Raw genomic sequence first — 16,671 nt, 5'->3', positions numbered from 1 at the left:
GGGTACAGGTGAGGGTAAGTGAATCCAATCAATGATCAATTAAAAGTGTTTATTTTTAAATGGAAAGGGAGTAACACAGAGGCAACTTCTGGCATCTTCTTTCTAGGCCATCACCCCCACGTGCTCTCCGGCTCAAAGCACTGGCGGGAGGGGCCCCGGGACAGGCTGAGGGCCCAGACAGCTGCGAAGTCAGTCACAGAGAGATCTGTACAATTCTAGAGAGGTGGGATTCAAGAGTCCTTCCCAGCCTCCTCATCCTGGAGCAGGGCTAGAGCTCAGGGGCATAGGGCTCTCCGGTGGGCGAGGGCACTCGCAGCTCAGCATTGTGCCTTACCACGGTGAAGAGCCCCACCACTGCTAGCAGGGCCATCACCATGACGGCAGAGCAGATGCTGAACATGTTCCGAGTGCCCGTTTTGTGATCGCTGTCATGGAGGACTAGGAGCCCCAGGCAGGCCAGTAAGTGCAAGGGCACCCGGAACCAGTTGAGTACGCCAGCTTGCTCTGTCTCAGGGATCACCTTTCTCCGCAGGAAGCTCATGCTGGGAAAGTATAGCCCGCAGGCCAATTCGATAAGTAGGAAGGCTATGAAGGACTCCACTGGATTCTCCTGGCCTGGGCTGGTGGAGAAAGTCAACATGAAAAGGGAGAAGACGACGATGAGGACAGCAAGGGAGAGTAGGTGCATGGGCTGAAGGTGGTACCTCTTGGAGGTAGCGATGCGGTACAGGGAAGAGCCAAGCAGGCTGGCTGCCATGAAACTGGAGAAGACGATGCCCAGCGGGGCCCCATGTGGGTCCAGCACAGGTGTCCAGAGGAAGACAAAGATGAAGATGACACTCTCAAACAGGGCTTGTATGGTGCCTAGCAGTAGCACGCGGCGGTCTGACAGGAGACAGCGGAGGCCTCCAGCACAAGTCCTTGAAAAGGCACGCTGCCGATCATAGTTCTCTCCCCAGTTATGAAGGGCCAAGGCCCCAGCCAGAGCCAAAAGAGGGATGGCAGCCACGAAGGGCGCTACAGGCCCCAGCCCCATCCAGCAGGCCACAGCCTCGGCTGCCACGCCTGCCACTACAGCCAGCACATGGTTCCAGAAGGCAGCTCGGGCAAAGGTAGCTGGGATCCACTCAGCAGGGAAGTCATGGCGCTCCACGTGTTCATGGATGTACCAAGCCTCAAAGGCAGAGAAGAGCAGGGCGGTGGACAGCCCACCAAGTGCTCGGCCCATCAGCAGCACAAAGTAGTCCCAAGAGAGTTTGGTTAAGCAGCATAGAGAGTAAGTGAGGGAGAAGAGGACACAAGACTTCTTGCGACCCAGCCAATCCACAAGGGAGGAGGCCACCAGTCCAAAAAGGACTGTGGAGGCAAGGCCACAGACATAGAGGATGGCAATCTGACCCTCCAGGAAGTGGTAATGCTGATACAGTTTATAGAGGTAGGGGGCCTGGAGCCAGTCAGCTGCCAGGGCCAGGAAGTAGACCTGATAGAAGTCCAGTTGAAACCGAAGGAAAGAGGGGTTGCTGCAGGCCCTTCCAGGGGGCTTAGCCTGGCATCTTGACAACTCCAATCCTAGGCAGGAGGCCAGGAGGACCACAAAGGCAAGGTAGGCAGTCACCAGCATGGCGGGCCCCCGGACGACCTAGAGAAGGAGGGGTGGGGGTGGGGTGAGAGTCACATCCATTGCCCAGGTAGCACTGTCAAGGGGCTGGGTGTCTAAGCAGAAGGCAGTTCCACCCAACCCCCACCCCCCCCCCCCCCCCCCCCCCCCCCCCCGCCAACTGCATTTCCCCACCCCTCAACTCCACTCCTCTAGAGCTCAGACCGGAGGGACCAGTTGGGTGGGTGGGAGGAGTGGCCCGCCAGAGCCGTCTCCTAGGACACGGTGGGGCAAGGAGGGGTAAGAGGAGAGGGGAGAAGACTGAGCACTCGCCCCACCCTTGCCTGGCATAGCAAAGAGGGAGTCCCTTCAATACAATAATTCCGGCCCCACGAGTTAAAGGGACGCTGCCCTCTTCTTCCACGACAGCTTCTGCATACTTCTATTACCTCCCATTCCCTCTCGAGAGCTCGTTTTAGCCCTCAAAGTCTTTCCATCTGTCCAGGGCATCCCTCCCGCCCGCGCGGGCCTCCCGATTTGCTTCAGGGTCACGCGCGTGCATCTCGGGTTCCCCCTCCTCCAGGTCTTAGGCAACCCCCTGCGCCCCCTAGCCCCCGCCCAGCGCCCCGTCGCCGCCACACCCACTCGCGCCTCGCCCAGACCCCGTCTCACCTGCTGCCCCGGTCTACGGGGACGCCCCGGACACGTCCGGCTCCAGGCCGCCCGGACGCCCTGCTCACTCTACCTCCGGCTCGGGTTCGGGTTCCAGCAGCTTGCCCGCCTCTCAGCCTGCTTCCGGGAGCCGGGTAGGCCTCTGGCCGCCGCCATGATGGCCTCCTCACGTGACGGGGCGCGGCGCTCAAGCTCCGCCCCTGCTCCGCCTTCTGCCCCCCCCCCCAACCTCTGCTAGGAGCCCAACTCTCGACGCCCGCAGTAAAGAGTAGAGGCAGTAGTAGTTGCTACTATGGCTCCTACCCCCTTCGCTGTTTTCCCATGACACCCGCTTCTTCGACTCCCGGGTGCCTGTGGGGCCGCCCTGAAATAAGGATCCATTTTTTCTCTCCCTCCGCAACATGGAGAATGCCCGCAGTGCCGCAGACTCGCGGGCTGGCGCTTCCTAAGAAATGTCGCTACCCCGAGCCGAGCCGGCTCCTCGGTTTCCCTCTTTCTCACAGTAGCGACCGCCGGGCCCGACGTCAGTATGGCCCAGACACCTGAGGGAGGCAGTGTGGTGTAAAGGACTTTCGCCGGGCTAAGGCTCAAATCGCACCCCTGTCACTTACCACTGCGTGGCCTCGGGCAAGCCACATTACTTCTCACTGTCCCAATTCCTTTGTCTGCAGTCACAGGAGAGCAGTGCACAAATTAAAAAGGCTCAAGTTCAGCCTTGGTGCTGAACGCCCACCTTCTGCCACTTACCTAAGCTGTGTTACATTGGAAAGATTATTTAACCCGTCTCCTGTCTTACTGTTATTTCCAGTGGCTTCCCATCTCATTAACTGTAAAAGTCAGAATCTTTATAATGACCTACAAAACCTTCTATCCTCTGTTCCTCTGCTACTTCTCTGATTTCATCTACAATTCTCCCTTTAGAGTCTTTCTACTCCGTCTATACTGGCTACCTCCCGGGCCTTTGCACACTGTGGCCTGCAAGGTTCTGGTTCTTCTCCCAAATACCCACATGGTTCCCTCCCTCGGCCCCTCCAGTTCTCTGTTCACATGTCACCTTATCAGACCTTCCTGAGCCATCCTGCTTAAAATAGCAACACCACCACATCCACCACAGCAATCCACCTGCTATCCTTCCAGCCTCTATTCACCTTTGCTGCATTTCCCCCATACTTCACACCATCTGGCACACTATGTGTTTTACTGATTTACTGTCTCTTCTCCTTACAAATTTTTATCTATTTGTTCACTTGTATTCCCAGTAGTTAAAACAGTTATTGGGGAGGTGCCTGGCTGGCTCATCTGGAAGAACATGTGGTCGTGAGTTTGAGCCCCAAGTTGGGTGTAGAGATTACTATAAAAAAGAAATAAAGTGGGGCTCCTGGGTGGCTCAGCTGGTTAAGCGTCCGACTTCAGCTCACGTCATGATCTCACGGTTTGTCAGTTTGAGCCCCAGGTCGGGCTCTGTGCTGACAGCTCAGAGCCTGGAACCTGCTTCGGATTCTGTATCTCTCTCTCCCTGCCCCTCCCTCTCCCGCACGCTGTCTCTTTCTCAAAAATAAATAAACATTAAAAAAATTAAGAAAGTTAAGAAACAGTTATTGGTAAGTACAAAGGATTCAGTAAATATTTGATGACTGAATAAGTTAATCCAGATAAGTTACTCTAAAAAGTATTGGCCCATATTAGCTGGTAACACTCCTCAAACGGTTATCATGTACCTAAGCTCTGTTTTAAGAATTCCTGGGCTGTCTGCTGCAGATGAATTATTTAACTGTCACAAACAACCCACGAGGTAGGTACTATTATTATCCTTGAGAGTTGGCAAGGTTAAATAATGTGCCCAGAGTCACGTGATTAGAACTGGGACCCAGATCTTTCCAATTCCACACTCATAGTTTCTGAGAAGATTAAATGAGTTCACTCACTTGCACAGGTGATTGGCAAGTGTTGGTTTCCTTTATACTAAAGTTTGGAGGGTAGAGGGTGGGAGAGTCTGGGATCATATCTTGAGAAATACTTTCTTACGATGAGGTAAACAGCGAAGATTTATATCTACAAGTTCCAAAGTGCCTTTATTCCTAACTGGCACCCTCCTACAGAGGGTGGTTCCCATAGGGAACCCAGGGCTTCCCCCATGGGCTTCCCAGGGGAAGTGGTTCCCATGCATTCATCTAGAAACACAAAGCCTCAAAAACCATGATTTCTCCAAGGTCATTCAGTGAGTTAGGGCAAAGGCAACCCAAATGCTCTCCATCCCATTCCCGGGATGACTCCTTGGACTCATGTCACCCATTTCTTTTGGGGGTGGAGGTCATCCTGAATGAAGGCAGGAATGGGACAGGATGGCCTTGCATTCCTGACCTTCTGTTTTCCAGGAGGGAGGCCAGTTTTCCCCCATTGTTGAATCGCATTTTGCTCAGAAGCACCTGGCAGAAAGAGACTTACAGCAAGATTACATTATTTTGGATTATTTTTGTTTATTGTGGGACATATTAAAAATATGTTTAGTCTTTTTTAAATGTTTTTTATTGATTTTTGAGAGAGAGAGAGAGAGAGTGAGGAGGGGAGGGGTAGAAAGAGAATGAGACACAGAATCTGAAGCAGACTCCAGGCTCTGAGCTGTCAGCACAGAGCCTGATATGGGGCTGGAACCTATGGACCGTGAGATCATGACCTGGACTGAAGTTGGTCACTCAACTGACTGAGCCACCCAGGGGCCTCAAAGTATGTTTAGTCTTTTTTTTTTTTTTTAAGTTTATTTATTTATTTTTGAGGGTGGGGAAGGGGCAGAGAGAGAGGGAGAGAGAGAATCCCAAGCAGGGATCCCAAAGCAGGAGTCGAACCCGTGAACCGTGAGATCATGATCTGAGCCAAAATCAAGAGTCTGATGCTTAACTGACTTACCACCCAGGCAGACACCCCCAAAATATGGGTAGTCTTTTTTTTTTAATTTTTAAAAGTTTTTAAAATTTGGGGCGCCTGGGTGGCTCAGTTGAGTGTCCAACTTTGGCTCAGGTCATGATCTCACGGTTCGTGGGTTCAAGCCCCGCATTGGGCTCTGTGCTGACAGCTTGGAGCCTGGAGCCTGCTTTGGATTCTGTGTCTCCCTCTCTCTCTGCCCTTCCTAGGCTCTCTCTCTTTCTCTCCCTCTCTCTCAAAAATAATAAATAAACATTAAAAAATGTTTTAAAGTTTTTAAATTTATTTTTGAGAGGGAGAGAAAGCAAGTAAGCAAGGGAGGGGCAGAGACAGAGGGAGAGAGAATCCCAAGCAGGTTCTGTGCTGTCAACACAGAGCCTGATGTGGGGCTCAAACTCACGAACCATGAGATCATGACCTGAGGTAAAGCCAAGAATCAGATGCTTACCCAACTGAGCCAACCAACCGCCCCCAAAATATGTTTAGTCTTAAGGCTCCTCTGTCACCTCAGAACTGTGAAAAACAGCTGAGAAAGTTCCTAAACATGGGAAATGTACCAGCAGAGGACTGGAGGGGATAAAAGGCAGCCTGTGAATACAACATATCTCTAGAAGATGCTTCTAGCAGACTGCAAGGAGGGCTGAGGTCTGTGCATTGGGGAGGCACAGGGGAAGTCCTAGTTTTCAGGGAAGGTGGGAGGGTGGTCTGGGAATATTGAGGAACTGTGCTTACCAGAGGAGCAACATTTAAAACTTTTATTATGAAAATGTTTAAACATACACACAGGTAGAGAGCAGAGTTCTATGAACCCCTACATAGTTAATTCAATAATATAATTCTGTCACTTCGTTGCTTCTATTCCTTTAATTCCATTCTTTTTTATCTGCCCAAATATTTAAAAGTAAGTATGTCACTTCATTCCATACTTCAATATGCACCCCTAGGAAATAAGGCCCTTTTCTTACAAAACCCCGAAGCCATTTTATGTCTAACAAAATCAATACTGACTCCTTGGCATTCTCCAGTCCGTAAGTAAAAGGCTCCAACTGTCTGAAACTGTCTTTTTACAATTGGGTTATCCAATCAGGAACCAAAAGAGTCCACATGCCCCATATAATAGTAGTCCTTTTATGTCCTCTCTCAATTTTCCCCCCTAGCCATTGACTAGTTGAAGAAATTGAGCCACATTTCCTTGAAAAGTTCCCACTCTCTGGATGTGTCTTCTTACTTCCTCGTTGTGTCATTTAAATTGTTCCTCCATCCCTGATATTTCCTGTTAAATGGAGGTTGGTTTTAAAGGTTTGATTAGAATCATGTTCAGTTTTGTGTGTGTTTTTTTTCCTTTGTTTGGCAAGAGTCTTTCATGGGTGGTGCTGAGTGCTTCAGATTGCATCACCCCAGGGTACACAGTAGAGGGGTTATACCCCTTTTAGTGATGGTAAGATTCCTCAGTGGGGTTAGGTGGTCACAGCTTGATTCCTCCATTGTAAAGTTCACCATCAACCATCATCTTTGGTTTCATCCATTCATGATTCTTGCTTTGATCAATTATTTGATCAAGGGCTGCCCAATGATTTTTCTAATTCCGTATTCCTTCCACATTAGCTGGAATTCTTCTTAAGAGCTATTTGGCTACCCTGAAATATAGTTTATACAGCACAGGCAGCATAAATACCTAATTGTTTTTTTTTCCCAAAGATTTTATTTTTACATAATCTGTATACCCAACGTGGGGCTTGAGCCTACAACCCCAAGATCAAGAGTCACACACTCCACCAACTGAGCCAGCCAAGCACCCCAATTCTTTTTGTTTTTAATTGCCAATTTTCAGAATAAGAAATTGGAAGAAACATCATTTTTAAAAAGTTTGGGCTTGGAGCTGAGTTGAGATGGATGGCCTAGATGGTGGGGAAAGGAAGGACAATTCTGGTAGCTGTGTCCAGCTCTACTCACTCCAGGGCATGGGGTGTGTGTGAGACAGACAGACATCAGAGGACTCAGTGTCCTGGACCTTGTGCAGTAATGAGATGGGCATGACACAGGCATGGTGTAGAGGCACCTGCAGGACTCAGGGAGAGAGAGAGAAAGCCAGATTTGGGGAGGCAGAAAGAGATAGGAAATGAATACACAGCTAGACCCAGAAGATTGGAAGGGAGGCAAGCACAGAAAGGGAAATAGAAATGGAAGAGATTGAGAATGAAATGCACCAGAAGCAGAACAGGATAGAAAAGCAGAGAGAGGGGAGTTTGGCTGGCTCTGTCAGTGGAGCGTGTGACTCTTGATCTCCGGGTCCTGAGTTCGAGCCCCATGTTGGGCGTAGAGCTTGCTTAGAAAAAGAGAGAGATAAGGTGGATTGAAAGACCAAGGAAGAAAATAGAGGTGAAGACACAAACTGAGACAGGGAAGGGGGAAAGAAAAAGACATATATGTTAAATAGACTTTACATTAGATGGGGAAATAGAAGGAGGGAGAAATAGAAGGATAGAAAATGAGGAAGGCTGATGTAGAGGCAAAGTTAAGTGAAGGCAGAACCTCCCAATGACAGAAAGAAGGAAATAGAAATGGAGAGAGTGATGTAGAAAGACAGAAGGAAGGGTACACAGAAAGATAAACAGATAGAAAGGAAAGCTCAAAAGAGTCCCAGAGAAGGAGGCCGAGAAAGAGAACATTGAAACAGACTGATGTCAGAGGACTTGAGTGTGGAGGGATGCTTAGGGGCTTTTATCTTAGGGTCCAGCCCTGAGCAGATACCTGGGGCTCTTACTTCCAGCTTCCTCTTGGTGGCTTCTCCAAACTCAGGTCCTATCCACAGGGACAGGGTATTTTGACTTAGCTATATGGATGGGATCACTGAGACCAGACTTCCCAGCTTCCCTTATCCCCATGCCAGATGAGCATGGATGTAACAGAGGGGATTATTGCTGGAAGATTGAGGTCATGACACTGCGCAAGCACTCAGAGATTTGAAAGACAAGACATCCAGGCAGAGAACTCCAGGTTCCTAGAAGCAAAGGACCATGAAGGATGTCATGATATCCAAGGGGAAGGAAGAGCCAAGAACCCTCTGCTCAGCCTTCTCCTCTGGGCTAAGAGCCACTGACCTTCTTTGCCTGACTCAGGATGAGAGGTAAGGGGTCCACAGACTTTTGGGTCAGTAAGGGATACGGGTGGAGGCCCAAGTGGCAAGAGGCAACCCCTGGACAAAGGGCCCCCTACTGCCTCTAGAGGAGGGATGTACCTTATCCATGAGAACTGCAGAGAAGATGAGCCAAGAAGGATGTCCAGCAGAGGCTGACTACAGGAAGAAAATGGCCAACTTCCTCACCTTCCAAGGCCTTGAGGGAGGCTCTGAGAAGCATGCTTGCCATTTCAGAAGTTGCAGAAGAGGAGGTTCTGGAACCAGCGGGAGCAGGCCCAGAAACTAACATCAAAGCAGATGCCCCACTCTCAGGGACTATGGGGGATGCGCGGGGGCTCTGAGCAGTCTTCTGCCTCTACCTGTCTGGGTGAGGGGTTTAGCTGATGCTTCTCCTCACTCCAGAGCTTCTGCCTCCCCCCAGAGGAAGCAGCTGGCAGAAGTGCTCCGGGAGACCAGACCGACAACCTCTCAGCGGGGCAGCAGTCCAGCTAGACTATGAGACAGTGCCTCTGAGAGGTGCGTTGTCCCCGGAAGCAGCGGCTGCAGCGGCCAGTGGAGCCTGGAGGAGCCCCTGGGCCACAGCCACAGCTGTCACTGCAGCCCAGGCAGGAGCTGGGACAGGCAGCTCGGCCTCTGGAGCAAGGGTAAATTGGGCAAGGTGAGGGGTGGCAGCAGGTCACGTGCGGACCAGCACACAAGACACAGGAGCTGTGGGGACAAGTCAGGGGAGGACAGGCAGGGCAGGGGGGGCAGGAGCAGGTACAGGGTGGGCCAGGAAGACCGGGGCAGGAGGGGCAGGTAGCTGCATGAGAGGGATAGGCAGTGCAGGAGCAGGTGGGAGGAGGACAGCTAGGGCAGGGGCAAAAACAGGTGGAGGGGGGACAGGACAGACAAGGGGCGGCAGCTGGTGCGGCGTGCCCGGAGGGTGTAGGGGGCTGTTGGTGGGTGGCCTTCTTGTTGCGAGGGCCCAAGCGTAGGCCGAGGGAGAAGTCCATTCAGCTGCAGGAGCGGCCAGGCTGGGGGTTGGGTGAAGGGAAGGGCAGGGGTGAAGTAGGAGGGGCAGACTGACAGAGGCAGGGGTGGGGGCAGGATTAAACCTAAGACACTGCTGAGCCTTTGCTGATCCTGCTGGGAGCTCATACCTCCCCAGCCAGCCCTCCCCCTCCAGGCCAGCCCAGGGATGCTCTCCTGCCACGCTCCCTTCCACCGAAAACCCTCCAGCTGCACCAGACCAGAACGTGTTCTTCAAATACGACATGCGCTCTCATGCCTCCAGTCCTTTGTTCCCACTGTTCCTTCTGCTCTGCTCAGCGTGCCCTTTTCATTTCTCCACCTGGTGAGGTCCTCTCATCTCTGAAGTCTTCCACTTTATTCCATCAAAAGGTTTTTCTCGAGCTCCAGGCACCTGACCCCTGCCTGTTTAAGGACCCCTGCCCATCACCCTTGTGCCCTGATGGCCAGAAAAGCTGCGGCCAGAGCTCCCAGACAGTCCCCAGAGGGGATTTAGGGAAGCAGCAGCAGCAGCAGCAGCAGCTCCCAGCAGAAGCTGTCTGACACCGAACCAGGGAAGTTGGCGGGAGCTGGCAGTGGAGGGAGGATGCCTGTGTTCTGGGGATTTCCACACAGGGCAATTCCCAGGTGTGGGTGTAGGGGTGCTCAGAGGTCTCTGGGAGATTGACAACCAGCCTGGACAGTTATTGTTTGAGGACTTATCATATATCGGGTAGTGAATAAGACAGCGAGGTTGCCTCTTTTATAGAGCTCCCATAAAAGTGAGGGCTCGGGCAGGGTGGGGACCAAAACCAAACAGGTAAATAAAGAAAATACATGAGCTTTTTTTCAGAGCATGAGAACAACTGTGAGAAACCCAGGCTGTCCGGATCAAAAGTGGCTCCGAGAGGCCAGTCCATCAGCAGGGCCAGGTAGCCAGCCCCCAACAGTCAGGTATGCTGGCACTTAAGGCTTGGGGGGAGATAAAGTGTCAAGTCCTAGCAGACCAGGGGAGAGCTGCCTGAGACTGAATGGAACCCAGGTGGCCAGGCTGTGGAGACAAGCAAAGCTGAGGAGGGGGTAAGGAATGTGGGAGGTTGCCATCTAAAACTGGGTGGTCAGAGAAAGTGTCACTGAGAAGGGATATTTTAGCAAAGACCTGAAGGAAATGAGGGAAAGAGCTATGGAGATGTCTAGTGGAAGAACACTGGGGCAGAGGCGGGGTTAGGCAGTCACACATGACCATGGGACTGGGGGTGAGGGGCAGAGTCATAATGGCACCGGTAGAGAGCAGGGCAGGGGCCTCAACATGCAAGGCCCTGGCACTCACAGCAGGGGCTTGGATCTTGTTCCAGTAAAAGGGAAAAACGCTGAGGGTTTTAGGCAACAGAGTGTACAGTTCTTCTTGGTCCTACGCCTGCCCCTGTTTAGAATGTTCTTCTTCCTGCATAATTGGAAAACTGCACTTTGGAAAACAGTCAGGCATTATTTGATAAATTGAAATTGCCTGTACATACACTTTGACTGTTAGGTTTTTTTTTTTTATTTTTTAATGTTTTAATTTTATTCTTTAGAGAGAGAGAGAGCATGAGTGGGAGAGAGGCAGAGAGAGAGGGAGACACAGAATCCATTATTTCTTTAAAAAAAATTTTTTTTAATGTTTACTTATTTTTGACAGAGAGAGAGACAGAACATGAGCAGGGAAGGGCAGAGAGAGGGAGACACAGAATCCGAGGCAGGCTCCAGGCTCTGAGCTGTCAGCACAGAGCCCGACGTGGGGCTCGAACTCACGGACCATGAGATCACGACCTGAGCAGAAGTCAGACGCTCAACCAGCTGAGCCACCCAGGTGTCCCAAGGGAGACACAGAATTCACAGCAGGCTTCAGGCTCCAAGATGCCAGCACAGAGTCTGACAATGCTGAGGGCTCAAACTCACAGACCGTGAGATCATGACCTGAGCCAAAGTCAGACACTCAACCGACTGAGCCACTCAGGTGCCCGTTTTTTGTATTTTTTAAGTAGGCTCCATGCCCCACATGGAGCCTAATATGGGGCTTTGAACTCATGACCAAGATCAAGCCCTGAGCTGAGATCAAGACATAAGCTGAGGGGCACCTGGGTGGCTCAGTCGGTTAAGCGTTTGACTTCAGCTCAGGTCATGATCTCACGTTCGTGCGTTCAAGCCCTGAGTTGGGCCCTGTGCTGACAGCTCAGAGCCTGGAGCCTGCTTCAGATTCTGTGTCTCCCTCTCTTTTTGCCTCTCCCCTGCCCACACCCTGTCTCTCTCTCTCTCTCTCAAAAATAAACATTTAAAAAATGATATATTAAAAAAAACCCTGAGCTGAGATCAAGAATCAGATGCTTTAGCCAATTGAGCCACCTAAGCGTCCCCCTTTTATTTTTAATTTTTTAATATATTTTTTAAAGTTTATTTATTTTGAGAGAGAGAGAGTGAGTGAAAGGGAGGAGCAGAGAGAGAGGAAGAGAGAAAATCCCAAGCAGGGTCCGCACTGTCAGTGCAGAGTATATAGGGCTTAAGCTCAAGAACTATGAGATCATGACCTGAACCTAAATCAAGAGGTGAACAGAATCGGAAGCAGGCTCCAGGCTCTGAGCCATCAGCCCAGAGCCCGACGCGGGGCTCGAACTCACGGACCACGAGATTGTGACCGGGCTGAAGTCGGACGCTCAACCGACTGAGCCACCCAGGCGCCCCTGCCCCATCCCTTTTTAAACTAAGCTCTATGCCCAGTGTGGGGCTCGAACTCACAACCTCGAGATCAAGAGTCCCATGCTCTCCTGACTAAGCCAGCCAGGCGCCCCATAACTCTTAGTTATATAGCCTGGAAGAATTCTTGCATGTATGTACTGGGAAACATGTACAAGAATGTTCTTTGCACCATTGTTTATGGTAGGCATACTGAAAACAACTCAAACATCTACCAACAGAATAAAAACGTCAGTCATAAATTGTGATATATTCATGCATACCATGAAAACAATAAAAAGGCAGTTAATATGCGAAAACTTGGATGTGTCTCACAAACAGGAAGTTGAACAAAAGAGGACACGAAAGAGTAATACAGTATCATTCCATTTACATAAACCTCAAAAACAGGCAAGATCAGGGTGCCTGGGTGGCTCAGTGGAGCGTGCAACTGTTGATTTCAGCTCAGGTCATGATCCCAGGGTTGTGGGATGGAGCCCTGCACCCGGCTCCACGCTGAGTATGGATTCTCTCTCTCCCTCTGCCCCTCTCCCCTGTTCTCTCTCTCTCTGAAAAAAATAAAATAAAACAAAAGCAACATTTATTTTACAAAAGCAGGCAAGGTTAAGCAATACTATTTAGGGGTGCATACATAGGTCTAAAACTATAAAGAAAAACCAGAAAATAGTCATCACAAAAGTCAGGATGGTGGTTACTTCTTAGGGGGGGCAGGGAATTGTGGGAAGAACACATGGGAGCTTCTGGAGTGCAGGAAATACTATTTCTTGACTTGCCCGGCAGTTAAATAGGTATTTGCTGTATTCCAGCTTACTCACATACTGTTCATAATATATTTATAAATTCTGTATAGAAAGAGAAAATAAAGTACTGCTTTTTTCCCTCTGGTCCACACCACCTTGCTCAGATCGTTATGCTGAAGTTAGATATTGCCTAGTCTCCTATACCTGACTTTTCCAACCAGATCTCAAGGACAGCCACCTTCCTTGTATTTTTGGCATCTCTCCATGCCTGGCATGAGGCAGATAATAAATGTTTGCTGAATTGGACTGAATTGAATTTCCCAAGTCTCTCATCCCATAGAGAGAGGGGAAGCTACAGAAGAGGAGGGAGCCGGCTATGGCAAAGGGCCCTCGGGACCACCAAGACCTGGGTTCCCATCTCAGCTTTGGCACTTCCTAGCTGTGTGATTTGGGCACGTTGCTGTTAACCACTCTGGTTCTCAGCTCCCTCTTCTGTGAAATGGGGCGATAACTGCTACCTCTCTGCACTGCTTTGTGGATTGAGTAAGGTACATGCGTAGCACAGCGCCTGGAACACAGTAAGTGCTCAACCAAGGGTAGCTTCCCAACCCCCTGGCCCCAGCCCCACATCTTTTCTTTTTTTTTTAATTTTTTTTTCAACGTTTTTATTTATTTTTGGGACAGAGAGAGACAGAGCATGAACGGGGGAGGGGCAGAGAGAGAGGGAGACACAGAATCGGAAACAGGCTCCAGGCTCCGAGCCATCAGCCCAGAGCCTGACGCGGGGCTCGAACTCACGGACCACGAGATCGTGACCTGGCTGAAGTCGGACGCTTAACCGACTGCGCCACCCAGGCGCCCCCCCACATCTTTTCTTCAAAGGAGTCTGCTGGAAGGGGCAGCCAGACTTCAAAGATGGGCCCAGAGGGTGGGACAACATCTTTGGGGAGGCCCCTGAGGCTAAAGTGGAACTGTAGTCTGGTAGAGAGCTGGCAGACGGCGCGATCCAACTGAAGCTGAACGGATCCCAGGCAATTGGTGGGAGTTGGCAGATGAGGTAGGACACCAAGGTTCTGGGAGTTTCCATCCAGGGGAAGTCCCAGGTGTGGGTGCGGGGGTGCCAGGCTGGCCCCACCCAACACCCTTGCTCCAGGGGATGTGGACACAGGGAGGAAAGTGGGTCAGAGCAGGGCTGGAACTTAACTCCATTGGTCCCATGACCTCTTTGCCAGCTCCAGAGGCGGCACAGCCACAAAGAAGCCTGCTCCCTGCTCCAAAGGGCCTTCGATTCCTTTTCGCAGAAGGGAAGAACATTGGCACCTAGGTGTCTGGGCTAGAGGAAGTGGAAGCCCCCCAGTGGACAGAGGAGAGAGAACCCTTTAACCCCTGGACTGAGGTTCTGTACTAACCACTGCTACACCCACCCACGTGACGACTGGCAGACACCTGGAGCTCTCACCTCACACATACTCCAGGCAACCGTGGAGGCAGACATGCTCCTAGTTCCAGGGAGTGGGACAGGTCAGGGCTGGATCAGGAAGAGGGAAGGTGCATGGCAGAACAGCTCTTAGGAGAAGGCTTTCTGTCTGGTGAGGCTCCAGCTCCAGCTCCAGCTAGGCAAACATAGGAATCCCGCACTCTGGGGGACTTGGCAACAACGTGGGGCCTTGTTTTCTGTGTATAATCTGAGGCCTAAGCCTGTGGTTTCCTCTTCCCTATCTGTGCCTCTATTTCCCTTTCCGGAGGAGGAAATGAAGGAATGGCTGGAATCATTTCAAGGTGGGGTCACCAGGTGTCCCAGGGTCCCCCTTTGGCCATTATGAGGTGCTTATCATCTCTCCCTTGTACCATATAAAAATCCAGGAGGGGAACAGACATGGCGGGGGATCCTCTTCTTTCTGAGGGGAGCAGGGTGGCTGGGAAGCAGGGCCCTGATTCCACAGGGCCTTTGCACATATTCTTTTGTTGCCCTCCTTTCTCTTTACTCTCCTCCTCAGTTTTTCCCAGAAGCCTTTCCTGATCTCCTTGGCTGGAGGAAAAATCTTCCTATTATCCATTCTCATTGTATACCTTAGGTGTCTGTATACTAGTGATCACTTGCAATTTTGTGGGTTATTTGGTTAACATCAGACTCCTCCCCCAGACTGAGCCTGCAGGGGCAGGAACCATACCTGGGTATTCATTCCCAGGGTCTAGTACTTGCTTGGCACACAGTGGATACTTAAAAAAGATTTGTTGAGATAATGAATAATGGATGTTCAGGGAAGAAACTCCTAGGATTGTTTAGGCTAGTCCCCAAATCCTGTGTTTCAAAATCAAGGCCTTTTTCTATATGGGAATCTAGGTGGTACCGAGGCTGGTGAGGACCTTCTACACACAAATTCATTCACTAGGAAAGCCAACAAACGGGCAAGTGGCAAAATAGCCCTGGTCATTGGGGCACCTGCGTGGCTCAGTCAGTTTTGGCTCAGGTCATGATCTCACAGTTCCTGAGTTCGAGCTCCACGTCAGGCTCTGTGTTGGACAGTGCAGAGCCTGCTTGGGATTCTCTCTCTCTCTCTCTCTCTCTCTTTCTCTGTCCCTCCCCCACTCATGTTGTCTCTGTCTCTCTTAAAATAAATAAATAAACTTAAAGAAAAAAAAGTGAAACTAGGCCTGGTCAAAGGGGTGGAATTGAGCAAGCACCTGGGGCAGGGCTGGCACCAACCTTGGCACGGAGGAGGCAGAGGGGGAGGAGGTGAGAGAGGAGAAGAGGAAAGGAAAAGAGAAGACACGTGTTGTACAAAACATGTTTTCATCACACTCTCCCTGGGTGCCCTGGGCTCCAAGCTCCCATGGCACTTTGGTGCCTTAATGATGTCCTTGGGGGCTGTAACACAGCTCTCCCACCTCCCACAGACATCTGCCAGCCACCTCCGAGAGCGGCATAGGGCATTCTCCCCAGCACCAGAGTGGGCATGGGACAATCACCTACTCAATGTCCTCCTTCTGGTGGGGAGAGGGTGAGGGTGACAATGGGGGGGGGTGCAAAATAGCACAGTCAGGGTAGGTGGGTCAGATGTCCTGTCCTCACAATCTCTCCTTTTGGTCTTTGTGATGAGGAAAGCCAAGGAAGCCTGGTATGGGCCTAGGGCCCCCAAGAAATGATTTCTCCAAGTTGCCCCGGGGTGACTCAGTGGAACAATCACAAACAGAGTAAAGGCTAGAAACAGGGATGACAGAAGGGAAGGAGAAATGAGGGGAGCTCTCTCCACCAGCTTCCAGAATAGAAGGCCCTCTTTCCAAGCTTCCTCCTGGAATCCCTGGACAGAACACCGGTTCTACTGCAAGAGGGAGAGAAGAACCTGAACCCCTCACAATGTTCCACTTCCCCGATCCCCAGTCGGCCTGGATGTTTGGTTTGACTTCCAAACAGACCCCAGTCATTGGGTCCCCGGGAGGGGCGGGGGCGGAGGCGCGGCAACCCTGAGGGGAGGGGCCAGCACTGGGCGGGGCTTCCTGGGCATCGCCCCCTGGCTGCCGTCCTCGGCTGGGGACGCAGCAGGCCACCAGAAGGGAGGAGCCACAGTTACCAAAGACGGATGGATGGACAAACACCCACCAGAGACAAAGACAGGGGCAGACAGACAGACAAACCAAAACAAAGAGAAGGGCAGAAAGGGAGAGAATTCTAGATCTGCTCTTTCCAGTTTACCACAAGTGTTTGGTCCCCTGTTTAGCTTCCCTGTTCCCATCTGCCACTCCAGCTGCACAGTCTCAGAGCTCTAGCTCTTGGCCTGGGGACCAGCCCCTGAGCCCCCTTAAGGCCGGGGGGGTGGGGGGAGTTGAGAGAGGAGATACCCAGCAGGAAGAGTGTCACGGGGGTGGTGCCTGGTTCTGTGTCA

At 51.2% G+C, this 16,671-nt stretch overlaps 2 protein-coding genes across 2 annotated transcripts; both read right to left on the bottom strand.

The window, feature by feature from the left end:
• Nucleotides 1–32: 32 nt before the first annotated feature.
• MFSD5 (major facilitator superfamily domain containing 5) lies at nt 33–2,437 on the bottom strand. The gene is made up of 2 exons (XM_047066435.1): nt 2,270–2,437; nt 33–1,639 (listed from the first exon to the last, which is right to left on the bottom strand). The coding sequence occupies exon 2, from the start codon at nt 1,619–1,621 to the stop codon at nt 269–271; it is 1,353 nt and encodes a 450-aa protein (XP_046922391.1). The 5' UTR covers nt 1,622–1,639; nt 2,270–2,437; the 3' UTR covers nt 33–268.
• A 6,378-nt stretch (nt 2,438–8,815) lies between these two features.
• LOC124501615 (sperm mitochondrial-associated cysteine-rich protein) lies at nt 8,816–9,322 on the bottom strand. The gene has a single exon (XM_047065961.1). It carries the CDS (start codon nt 9,320–9,322, stop codon nt 8,816–8,818), a length of 507 nt encoding a protein of 168 aa, XP_046921917.1.
• Nucleotides 9,323–16,671: the final 7,349 nt, after the last annotated feature.

This window comes from Lynx rufus, unplaced genomic scaffold (genome assembly GCF_022079265.1).
Source record: "Lynx rufus isolate CCGP_SWC_20201006 ecotype Redwood Valley unplaced genomic scaffold, mLynRuf1.p SCAF_7, whole genome shotgun sequence".
In the NCBI taxonomy this organism is placed as follows: domain Eukaryota; kingdom Metazoa; phylum Chordata; class Mammalia; order Carnivora; family Felidae; genus Lynx; species Lynx rufus.
This window is presented reverse-complemented; position numbering and strand designations above follow the sequence as displayed.

Bases quoted from the DNA above. Each gene is read 5' to 3' on its own strand.
- MFSD5 (XM_047066435.1), bottom strand. From the start codon at position 1,621: ATGCTGGTGACTGCCTACCTTGCCTTTGTGGTCCTCCTGGCCTCCTGC.
- LOC124501615 (XM_047065961.1), bottom strand. From the start codon at position 9,322: ATGGACTTCTCCCTCGGCCTACGCTTGGGCCCTCGCAACAAGAAGGCC.